At 41.2% G+C, this 12,928-nt stretch overlaps 1 protein-coding gene across 1 annotated transcript in view; it reads left to right on the forward strand.

Annotated features, from left to right (window-relative positions):
- The first annotated feature begins 3,719 nt into the window (after positions 1 to 3,719).
- Positions 3,720 to 12,928, forward strand: part of CTTNBP2 (cortactin binding protein 2) — a 68,591-nt gene continuing 59,382 nt past the window's right edge. The window contains exon 1 of the mRNA XM_062491073.1: positions 3,720 to 3,788. Within this exon, the coding sequence (XP_062347057.1) occupies positions 3,720 to 3,788 (69 nt within the window). The remainder of the gene's footprint in view (positions 3,789 to 12,928) is intronic.

The raw sequence follows: 12,928 nt of genomic DNA on the forward strand, positions 1-12,928 counted from the left end.
AATATTGTCTCTTTTGCTATTGAATTTCACCTGGCCAATGGTGTGCTATCTTCCAGAGAAAACAACTCCTTCTTCACAAAACCCAAGTCAATGGTTCAGAATTATCGGTGTGCTCTGTATTGCAAAAATGTCTCCAAAACCAAAGTTTCCTGAAGAGTTAATCAGTGCAGTATTTTAATTATGTTGTTTGGCTTGGCTTGATGAGTAAGTCCTAGATGAGGGTGATGGAAGAAATGTCTTAAGTTTTCACTGGGATGACCTTTGGAAAGATTTTAATGATACAGTGATTAATTAATTTTTCTCAGAAATCTAATATTCTGCAAAAATTTATTTGGGGACTTCAACATCTCCTCCTTGCTTTAAATTCAGACACAGGCCTTTTGTTTGTTTGGTTGTTTTTTTTTTTAAAGGCAAATAAAATACTATTTTACACTTTTTTTTTTCCATGCAAATGGTTAGTTGCAAGGCAGGAAAGCCACAATACATTGTACAATTGAGATATACAGTTTGCTTCCCTGTCAATATAAAACTAAGAGAGGCATTTTCTGTCACTGCAGTTGAGTGTTGATGGAGGGAATAAGCACCATTCAGTTCAGTATCTTCATCCTGTAAGGTGTGGACACATTCCACTGCTTTGTGCCAGCTCTCTAATCATAGGAAAGAAATACACTAAAGGTCTGCTCCTAGGCTTGGGCTTTTCTTTATGTTATTCAGGCCAATTAAAACTGGAAGAGTAGGAAAACAGTTAATTGCATTCAGTTTTCCAGCTACATGCTAATAGTAAAAGAGTGAGCACCTTCCTCTGAGAGAAGCAACTCCTTTGCTTTACGGCAGCGATAAAATTGTCTGTAAAAGCAAAAGCAATTTGTTTAGAAGGGCTCTGACTTAGACATGCATTAAAGAGCTGTTTTGTTCTGTATAATGAAGGCATAGAAGTGAAAATGACCATGCACTATGACAGCAGTCACAAAGTCATGCTGCCCCTCACTTTGAAGTCATTCATAATGTGTGTAGATGCTGTATTACTGTGGGTTTAGAGCCAGTGCTGAGAGAGGATGTCAACAGCATAAGACAAATAACCAGAGAATAACTAAGGCCTTGTCCAGTGATGCAGTAGTAACAATCAAGGAAAACATCTTCTACTTTGAAGATGATCTTCAGTGTGAAGGTGTTATTCATGCAGCAAAACCTCAAAGACATTTGGACCATACCACCATCACTGATGATGCAGTGATTGCTGTGCAGCATGAAAATCTACTCTCTGTAGCAACTGGCAATATCTAATTTGGATTTTAGTGCCCTCATGCCAACCATAAGCCTTGTTGCTGCCATTAGGGGAAAGAGCAAAGAAACACAAACATGCAGTGTAGTCTCATACAATTACAAATATCGGGAATATTTTCAAAAGGTTGTGACGATTCATTTCATGACATAAAGAAGAAATATAGATCACTCCTCCTTTAAAAGCATGTCTGTCATCTTTTTGACCATAACAGCAGCTCAAACTACTTCCAGCATTTGGATGATGTGCTGGATATTTGTTATCTGGAGGTAGGCTTTTAACTGAAGTGTTGCTGGTCCATCTATTGCATTAATTTTTTGCTGGCTGAGATTGAGCCCTCCCATCTCTTTTAGAAATCATTCTAAATTTATCTTCAGGTGAGGTAAGAGAGATCAGTTCTCAAGTCTGAAATGGCAAGCTATGACTAATATAATATTCATTGTTATTTTGATAAATGTACACTTGATAATTGATAAAATATCAGCTAAATCATTTTATGATCTCAGCAGAGCAAGAGATAATGGTGCAGTCTTTGCTACATCATTGCTCTGACATATATGGCATTAAAAAACAGTATTTACACAATATGTTGTGTTCATGCTTTGCACCAACTCAGAGAGACACATAACTGTGAGGGACAGCAGATGATTCTAACACAATAGGAAAATACTGGCAATGATAATGGTAGATAGGAATCAGTAAGAGAAAATATAACCTCAAGCAATTTTAAAAATTTCAGTATTTTAATCCATTTTAGAGAGGAGTATGACAGAATTCATAGGAAACAAATCACTTATGTTTCTTGAAGGCAAAGCACCAAATACTCTTCCAAATTTATATAAATAATAATTATGAGTAATGTATGTTACTTTGCTGTCACTAAAGAAGGCAAGCAACAAGTTTTCCTAAACAAGTTAAACGGTATTAAAGTGCTGAGAACTGAGAAAAACAAGTTGTTTTAGGCTATGTGTCATCAATGTAGTTTCTTAGCTTCATTGGTAGAAGGGATGTGAGCACACACTATAGTTATAAAAAAAAGTAAAACTTAAGTAGGAGGAAAGCTCATTTTTCAGCAGAAAGAAAAAACAAGCCCTAAACCAGAAAACATCTGTTTAACTGGATTTTATGTGCCCTGTAATGGATCCTATACATTGCCTTCTTCTTTCTCTTTTCAGTGTGCGTTTACCTTACAACTGGAGTTTATTCCACTAATCATAGTTCCCCTTCTGGTAATGTAAAGGGGAGAAAGTTCATGTATGGGTTTATTTCCATCCTTAAGTACAGCATGCTAAGAACATTTTCTGCCTTTGATCAAGGTGTCACCCCATTTCTGGTCCTGGTGTCAAGGGATTTAGTTCAGCAGACTTGAGGCAGCCCTGTGAAAGCAGAAACCTGGTAACGCTGGAAGGAGCCTGCTGTTGGTGGAAATTCTATGTGGCTGCAGAGTAAAGCATTGCAAATTCAGCTTATAATAGGTAAGTTGGTTCCACAGAGCAGTAGATTTAGATTTGGTTTTGGTGTAGGTCTGCCTTGCCAGGACAAAGCAGTACAGCAAGACTGTGAGGAACATCCTCTGGAGAGGGGCAATGTGGGATGCTCCTGGCTGGGGAACATTGAGCCTTTATGGTAGTGGCTTCATCTCAGCTGCCAAAACCTTCTGGAAGGAAACCTATAGAGGACTTGGCTTCAGTACCTACCTGGAATGGCAAAGGGCAGCCCCAGGTCAGGATTGAGTCTGAGAGGTGCTGGAACACTGGGCCTGGCTGAGTGCCCACCGTCACATAGGCTCTGAAAACATGCCCTGAAAACAAGCCAGTCGAGCAATGGCTGGCAGCAGAATGTTCCCCCAAACCACTCCACAGGGGAGGGGGAGGGAGAGGTGACTCCTCTAGTCAGCAGCCCCAGCAAGAAGAGGTACAGCTGCCCTTCCCTCAAGGACTTCAGTTGGTTTAAAGGTCGCACGGATCAGGTAAACCAACCCACTTCAACTCCCTAATTTTATATCCCATCCACAACCTTTCCTTTCCTTCTCCTGCTGCTAAAGCACGGGGTTGGGTAGGGAGGAGAGCGATGCGTGCGTGGGGCCCGGGTAGCGCGGTAGCGGGGACACTCCCCTCCGCCACCATTGCGCGCCGGCCGCCGGCGGCGAGGTCCCGCTCTCCCTCCCCCTGTCTCCGGGCCGCCGTATGGAGGACGGGGAGCGGGTGGGTGGGGAAGCCCGAGCGCCCGGCGGCGGGAGTCGCTCTCCTCGGCCGGCGCAGGGGGCGGCTCGGCTCGGCTGGGCTCGGCAGCCCCGCCTGCGCGGAGCCGCAGGGGTTAAGCGCCCCCGCTCCCGGCGGGATCGCTGCCGGCGGGGAGCGGGTTAAGCGCCTGGCGGCTGCGGCTCCGCCACTCGGCTCCGCACCGCGCTCCGCGCCGGAGCCCATACAGCGGGAAGATGGCGACGGAGGGAGCGAGCGGCGAGCCCGGCTCTGGCGGGCGGGAGGACTCGGCGGCCACGGCAGCGGTAATCGGCCGGGCGGGAGAGGGGGTGCGACCCAGCCGCGGCAAGGAGGCTTCCCTCATGGGGTTGGGACGGAGCGGTGCCTGGAGACCTGCCTCCACCGCTCCGTCCCTCCGCCCTCCCCGGGCAGGAACAGAGAGAGGCGCGGGGTCTCTCTCCCTGCGGCTCTTCCCTCAGCGGGGGCGGTGGGTTCTCGCCCCCATTGTTCCTTCCCGCTGCTCCGGCGCGGGGAACGGCGTGCGGCGCCCGTGAGGGGCATGGAGGGGGCTCCGCTCTCCGTCTCGCTTCTCCCGCGCCCGCAGCTCCTTTTCCCCGCTGCTTCGCACAGCGAGGGGCTGCGCCGCGGCTTTCCGGCAGGGCTGAGGTGCTGACAGCGGCTGGGGCGCCGGGACCTGTCAGACCGGGGCGGGGGGAAATGTTCCTCTTTAACCCTTTGCCAGGCCCGCAAGGCTCTTGGCTTTCGCCTGCCTGTCGCGAGGCGTTTTCGGCGCAGAGGCACCGTCCTTTCCCCCGCCCCAAGTCCCGTCCCGAGCGCCGGGTGTGTGGAGTCGTCCCGGCTCCCAGGGCCCGCGCCGCAGGGGCAGGATCCGGCTTCCCGCTTAAAATATCCTCCAAAGCCGAGCAGAACCCCCTCCCTGCCGGCGTGTCCTCTCTGCGGGTGGGTGAGGCGGCTGGAGGGAGGCGGAGGGATGCGGTGCGGTGCCAGGGGAGACTGCGCTCCCCTGGGCCAGGCTGGGCTCCTCTCTCCTGCTCCACACGACCCCCGGCAGGGCTGAAGGCTCGTCTTCTCGGGCGGTCTGCGCCTCTGCTGGGCCGCGGCTCCTCGCCCGTGCCCTGGCAGACCTCTGTCTGCTCTGAACCCTGCGGCTCTCCCTCTCTCGGTGCATCCCAGACCTAGCGTGGTCCAGCCTGTATGGGGATTTAACCACCTCTGGGTATCCTCCCGGCCGACAGCCGCACGTCCAGGGTCAGGCTGTAGCTGCTCGGTCTCGTAGCCACATGCGAAGTTCGGGCAGTAAAACCGCGGTGGTGCCTGTTCTGACTGGGATCGTTCCTGAAGGCGATGACTCCCGAAGGGAGGGGCACTAGTTTCTCTGAAATTTAGGTTATTTTATTTTTTATTATCTTCTTTACTTCCAAACAGGCACTAGTTTTTATCTGAAACCTTGTTCCAACGGTGTACATAATTGTCCTTGTGTGCCTTAAAATCTGCAGTGTTGTGGAAATTCAGTTTTCCTTTAAGAAAGCAAACCTTACACGGTGCATATTTATAACAGCACTGTTTTTTAAAACAACGATATAACCACGGCATAAGGGAGTATTGAGGAAATTAATTAATAGAAGCAAGCTTAAATACTTTAAAGCCCAGGCTTTGACCAAAATTATTTATAATACATTCTCTAGTATATTTGTATTAATACTGCCCTAATTTTCAGTTTTAAAATATCAAACAAGTAGCCTGTAATCAAGTAGCACTTCAATACTCCACTGTTAGGCAGTGGAGTATAAGCCACTCATGCAATTTGGTGTTCTCATTGTGAAAGGTAGGAGGGCTAGCTCTCTACTGCACACTCCTTTTAAGATATGTTTTTAAAAGTGAAGAGATGCTAGGATGTAAACTGTGTGTTTCTCCCTAGCAAAAATAATAGCTACACTTGAGCAATAAAAAAAAGTATATTTAAATTACTGCTTTCTTTTTAATTTGTCTTCAGTCATTATTTTCCTTTTATTTTGTTTTCCTTATTGGTAGAAACATTTTATTGTTGATTAATTTTATCTCATGTACAGGAAAATAAAAAGAAAACCTTTGTGCAATAAAAATATTTTTTAAAAATAACTTTATGGTGCTTAAATAATTCATTTGAAGGGTTAGTATGAATAACTTTTTATTTTCTGTCTTTAATCTGGAGAATTATGAATTGGATCATATTGCTTACTTTTTCAGTGACCGTAATCATTCAGATGACTATCTTTTGAGTCACTCTAAACTTCAACTTATAACAAAGTATTGTTTTCAGTACAGTTTTGTGTTAGTATTTTGGGGGTTTTGGTTTTATTCTGTTTTTTAATTTTTATTTTTTTTTAGATCTCAGTATCCTGCTTGCACAAATGGTGCAGAAAAAAGCTCTGTGAGAGCACTATTTATGTTAGTAATGTGTTAATGTATAAGTTTTATTCTATAAGCAGAAGATGTGTGACACAGGACAGTACAATAGTGTTTCTTGATCCTTAATACTGTTTTTGCATCTTGATACACTATTAATAACGTTACTGGAAAATAAAGACTTCTTCACCTCTTTTTTAGAAGCACTGTAGAAAAGGAAGTGCTTTTCTCCCTTTTTTTACATTCACCAGGGAATTTGAGTGAGAAAGCCTAGACTGTTCTATAGTGTGTTACATTTAGGAACAAAGCCAATAATCTTTTTATTCTGAGTTTCCTTGGATAAAGCACAGTATTTGGTGAACCCATCAATTCTTCCTACAAAATACTGATCTTTTTATGGTGGTAAGGATGACAGAGAAGAATGACAGGGGAGTGGTTCTGGTCCTTTTTTCATACCTGCTCAGCATGATTGCACTGAAGTCACTGAAATTATGTTGGTGCAACTTGGACTAGAATTGAAAAAAAACATATGTATGTGTGTTTTAAAACATCTCTGAATGACTTCCATCTGCCTAGTGTCTACCAATAATGATTATATAATAGCAAGAAATAATCAATTTTGACAGTCTTTTTGTTGAAACAGTGAACCTCAGCCTGCTGTGCAGAGAGGGTTGGCTTGTCACACACTTGAACTTTGGTGTAGATTTAACAAAGCCTATCAAGAGCCTGTTATATCAAATATCAAGTCTGTTGAAATTATTCTGTAGAATTTTTGCATTTGATTTTGCTTGACCGGAGATAAAAAGCATAAATGTTATTTTCCCCTCAAAGACAGTACTTTCTGCTCTCTGTAAAGCTGTACATATAGCAGATATTGATAGAGTGGAGTCTTAAGTGAGTAAGGATGTTGCTACAAAATTGCATTGAGAATGTATGTGTACCCTTGAGGATCACTCTGGGTTGCTGTGGATCATTAACAGTACAAAAATTTACACTATGTGTAAAACTATCAATACTAAAAAAATATATAAACTGAGAGAAATTCCATGATATTTTGTGGTGACATTGTGGGGTTTTTTATGACTAGCTTGGTGTATTCACAATCTATTGATCTGTAAGAATATTCATAGTAGAACTGCCATTCTGGTCAATATAGCAAAATGATAAATTATGAATTGATCACATCAATTATATAGCCTGATTTAGATCAGTTGGAAATATTCTTATCTGAAAACTACTGTAAGCAGCAGAAAATGAGAACATAGCCTTGAAAAGCAAATACTATATCTCTTACAAGAGATTACCTCCTAGAAAATGGTCACTTACAAAAGGACCACTAGCAACACTGTTTTCATCTGAATTTGATGTAGTATTCAGACAAGTTATTTTCTTCTAGTCAAATGTGTGATGCCATTGTGTTTCAGCCTGTAGGTGACATGCAGAGACAGCACAGTTCTGTCTGTTCTAGTTCTCCTGCTCCTCTATTGAGAGATCGGTCTTGATCCATCTTGCAGTGACACTTCAAACCTCCTTTCTTCCTCTCCTTTCCCTTCTCCAAACTATGCACTGCCTTTTCTATGTCTTCTACTCCACAACCTGCAGCACATCCTCTCTTCCTGTGTTGTGAAGATCTTTGGGGATCCACTGAATGTAGTCCACTTGGTAAATGTTCCTTTCTCTTCCAAACGTGGACTGTCACACTGTCATTAGAGGTGAAGTGCAGAGGTGAAAATTCTGAGCCAGGTATGTGAAAGTGGCATGGGAGGTATAAAGCTGATGGATCAGTAAGTTCTGTTTTTTTCCCAACTGCTTCGTCTTCATTTGTGTAAGCATTGCTTTGGCCTCAGAGGGAATATACCAGGATAGGAATAGAGATGGAAATTGCAACAGGAAGGAATAATCTCAGGAAAACAGGAGTTTGTGGTCTGGTTGTGCACCTAGTCCTACTCAAGAAAAGGAACAATTGATTTAAAACACCTGTATAATCCTTGAACATGTAAACCAGGAGCTGTCAAGTAGGCTTAGGGAACATGTACCAGTAGGTACAAATGATATATACAAGTTAAAGCTTTCCTGGGCATTGTGGTTTGGTTCTCTTATAGCACAAAGTAAGATGTAAAATTCTGAAAAACAGAGATGGCTTCAACAGTGTGTACCCATATCTATTTACCTTAGAAGTGACTTATTTGAAAGCAACTTGCTGAACAGAAATTGTCCATTAAATATAAGAATTTAAATATGATCGTAGAAGATTTGTGGGCCTCAATCTATATAGAAGCCTAACTTGCACTGAATTAAAAAATGATAAAGTGTGGCTTTTAACAGATTGCAGAAATGTTTTAGCAACTGTGACAATATCTGGGTGTGTATAAAAGTCTTAGTAATTTTGGAGGGGTTGGGGGCTGGTTGTTTGGGGTTTTTTTTGTTGTTGTTTCCAAAGCGAATTTCCCAGCTCTTAGGTATATTTATGTTAAAAGTTTTGCTGTTAGCTGAGACCAAGAAAGCCCACAATAGCTAACCAAAACCTCCCCCACACCATTTAAAGAAAACCTTCTGAAAAAAACAGAGGGCTGGGGAGGTGTGCTTGAAGAGGGCAGAATAAGTGGGTAACTTCTTGTTGTGAATAGTCCAATAAAAGTCATCGAGCTAATGGATGTTATAATTAAACGCATATATAGTACCCTCATGATCCCTTAGGTATGGCTATGAAATTTTATGAGTTTTGAATGTTAACATCAGATGATATTCTCTTCAGCAAAAAATTCCCTATTAGCTGGAGAGCAAATTCAATGACATAGCTTTTCCCTGAAAGATATTTCTCAGCTTTCATACCTGTTTTCTGTTACTGAGAACATTCCTAAAGGTTAGATCTTCTGAAGTTCATCTTGGATGTGGTGGGAAATGGACATGTATTTTTTCATCAGATAATTTCTGGTGAAGCATGGGATCACAGATTCTTACCCTAGTTTCAGACTAAAGAGCAAGTCTTCTACAGGCAAAGCAATAAACTGTGGTTTTCCCTGAAGTATTCATGAATACTATGTGGATATTATAACCACTTCTTTTAGAAGTCTCATTGTTTGCAGTTTGCTTTATTATAAAAGGGCTATGATTCATTTGACCACATACCCACTTCCTTTTATAGTTGGTGGGGTAAAGTAAGTGGCTGGAAGGAATAACCTGTTTTAGAAACAGGTTCGTGAACTTCACTGGTTTTGAGTGAAGTGACTTGGGCAGCTGACTCTTGAAGGTATGGGTAGAGGTATGAATGGGATTCAAGACACTGAAATTTAGGTGTCTGTGTGTATGCACAATATTTAATATCCTGTTATAGTCAGGAGCCATGAGCAAATAGTTCTTATGGTGGTTAGCTGAAAGCTTTTTTGTTTGTTTGACTGGGCTGATTAGTTCTCCATTGAAAATAAAGGGACATAGGGTACCTGGCTTGCATAGCTGGTACCATCAGGTACCTCACTTACATACATACATACAAGTCAGACACCTTTAGGTTTTTTTCTTTAGTGGCCCATATGTGATACTCCGGGTATCCCAGCTGGACTTCTGCTTCTAGTCCAGTTGACATGGATGATTCTCCTAAATTCTGTATTAAATCTGCCTGTCCCAGAAGAGATGTCCGTTTCCTGAGACATTTCAAACCATACTAAATAGTTCTCTATAGGAAACAAAAGAGAATTAGTGAAAGTAGATACTTGATCAGATGCATTGTACCTGGGACACATACTTGGTGTTGTAAAACATATAAATCATGGCTGTGTTTCTCTGGTGCAGTTGTTTCATGGGTCTGGCAGATGTGAGGCTATCAGTATACTAGAAGTATTCAATTTATTTTGTATAGCCTAATAAGTAATAGCAAACCTTTTTATTAGAACCTTCTCTGGGAAGTCTGATTTGTGAATCTTCAAGAGGCTTCTGCTGTGTATTGATAAGAACTCAAGGTAAAACATGTAATAAATGTAGATATGTACCTTTCCCTTCCCTTCTGAAAATACTTTTTTTTTTTACTTTTGGCAGCTTTTCCCTATGTGTCTTTTTGTACACCATTTTTATACTTCTCCCCACTCCATTCCCACCCTTCCAGCCCTCAATTATGCTCTACAGGTTTCTTCCCCAAGTCCTGGATTACTACCCAACTCCATCTTTTAGAAAGCTTTCTGAGCAAGAAGGAGCTTGTTTCCTGTGGTCATTTGTGACTGATTCACAGCTAACTTGGTTTTTGCCTGTGTTATGTTTAGGGAAAGCACAAAGTTGTGGCTTTTACCTATCTCTTCCAGCTTCTGCTGAAGGCAGCAGAGTTTTTCACAATTGCTGCAATAGCACAATGAAAAGCTCTTTTAGTTCCTGAGCTTGCCAGTACTATCCACTGGGCTATATCAGCAAAACCAAACTATTGGCACTACCAACATCTCACAATATTAACTGTAAAGACTTACTGTTTCTACTCTAAATTGCTTTGCATGTGAGAAAGACTCCTCTTTTCCAGTGCCTCATGTGATCATGCAGTTTCATCTTCTTTCTGTCTTTTCCAAAGGCAATGGAGGCTGGAAAATAGCTCTCCAGTTTGATCACTGCTGTTCTGAGTAGTCCTTCACTTGTTCAGAACGGATGGATTTTTCTTCCTTTTGGCTTGTCAGAGCTTATTTTATTCTTTAGCAATGCTGGTATCATTTTGTTGGTATGTTTTTTGTGAAGCACATGCAGTTGGATGAGTTTTAGCTAATTAGCAGTTTACTCTATTGTCTGTTCACTTGCTGCCAGGCAACATACACCTGTTACAAAACTGATCTGGAAAAATAATGTGGAATTTCAGAGACAGAGAGAACTGGAATAGTGTTTATCAGTTACTTTATTCTTATAGATCTAATAAACCAAACATTTTGAAATCTGAAAGAGGTAGAAGAAATAGTTCTCTTGTGTTTTTTGATTGTATATACCAAGTATATAGGGCAACATATTCCCATATCTCTATTATAAAACCAATGCAGTGGCTGGCTTGGTTACATAGTTGTTAAGTTGATAGTTACATTTTTACAACTTGGCACTCTGCCACAGGTATTCTAGCGAAACCCCAGACAACACATAAGCCATGAGCTACTAATGCAATCTTTTATTTTCTGGGGATCTAAGACTTACTGCTCCACTGGAATATGTTAGGAAGATTGCTTTTCTAGATCTAACCAGCAGATTTTTCTATAACTTGGCCAAACAGTGCTCTGTCTGAATAAGAATATGGGGCAAGCTGGCCGTGACTGATACCTTGATGCCCAGAAGATGTCATAGAGTGTTTAAGAGGGAGGATAGTTTTATTTCATCATATGCTTTATCTATTCGAGTCCTTAAGACACTTTTACAACTGTGCTTGAGAACATTTCAGATGTTTAAACTATGTATTTTGGTCCAGTTAGGGTAGGCTATGTTGCAGCCCCACGAGTGCTGAATCAGAGATTTGTATGGGGAGAAGACATGATAGTGTCTTCAGTGACTGCTGTGCACCCTCTTATTCTGTGTGAATGGACTCAATGTTCCTTATCCATAGTGAACAAGTTGAAGATGACATTAAAGTACTGGAAAAAAATGGTCATTCCAATTTTAGAATTTTTCAGATAAAGTTGGGGGGGAAAAACCCTCAGTGAGCATAAAATTATTCAGACAAGACCAGAAAAATTATGGTATTGTCTTTCATCTGTAAAAACTTTTTTCTGTTCATGTGTGTCTTCTGACTGATTGTGGACAGTTTCATACTTTAAAATGAGAAGGCATCAGACAAAAGTAACTGATAACAAAGGTAGTGATTCTACACAAAATGTGTAGCTGTTCTGTAGAATGCTGTGGATGCTGAAATTACATAAAGATTCAAAAAGCAAGGGGGCAGATTCACAACAGATATGTCAGCTGAGGGCTGCTACATTCAAAATGACAATTTCTGGCTCAGAAGGTGAACAAGCTGAAAAGTGCTGGAGGTTGGGAGAGTATTTCTGGGAAGTATTGTTGTGGGTTTGTTTTGTTCTAGTCCTGATTTCAAGGTATGCCTTAATGGCTGCTTTTGGAGACAGGATGCTTGGGTAAGTGGGTTTTTAGCCTCGTGTGCTAGAATTGTTTAGATATATTTTGCTAGTTCTTATGTCATGTTTTTAAAATTAAAAATGTAAAAATATAATTTTAATATCTTGCTGGAATGTCTTTCTGTTAAAGTTTATTTGTGTTTATTTATATCTAACCATAAATTACCAGAGAGCACACTTGACTGTTAGTTTTTGCTGTCTTTTCTTATTTTCTAGTTCAAGGTGTACACTTGAACAAAATTTATGTAATTTCTTAATCAGATGCTTAGTTAAAAATCTCATCACTGCATCACATATGTTGAAGAATAGAAGGTGGTTTGTTAAGAATAGAATAATGTTTTCATTTATGTCTCAGGAAAGACTGCAGATATTAGGTTTTGTTGTTTTTTTTTTTCTTTTCTGTTAGAAGAGACAAGTATATTTTAGAATGGGAAGATCATGTGGTGGATAAACCATTGAATGGCAACTTAAAAGACCATTATGGAGTATTATGTTTTATACTAATTGCTTTCAATTTCTGGAGAAAAAAAAACTCCCTTCATTAGTTTTCCATCTAAAAAAAATGGAGGCTTTATTCTCTATTATAAAATAAATTGTATGAAGAAACCAATTCCTATCCTTGAGGTATTACGTTTTGTGAAGTGGTTCACAGAAGAGGGATGGTGGATAAGTGGGTCCTTGTATCTGAATGAATTAAATTTAGTAATTAGAAGTACCAAGAGTGAAAGCTGCTGCAGCCTGTAAGGTAAAACCTGCTCTACTGACACTAGATTACATGAGGAGCTGTATATGTTTAGTGAATTTTCATTTTATATGTGTCCTTAGATCAGTGAGCATTGTATATAATTGTGTGGAGCACGGTGAGAGGCTGCTGCAGCCTATATTGGAAAAATGCCTTCAGAGAAACCGGTTGTTTTTCCTGATTCATTGTCATGGAGAGTAAGAGCTGTTTTTTGGAT

Source organism: Cinclus cinclus, chromosome 4, assembly GCF_963662255.1.
Source record: "Cinclus cinclus chromosome 4, bCinCin1.1, whole genome shotgun sequence".
Taxonomy (NCBI): Eukaryota; Metazoa; Chordata; class Aves; order Passeriformes; family Cinclidae; genus Cinclus; species Cinclus cinclus.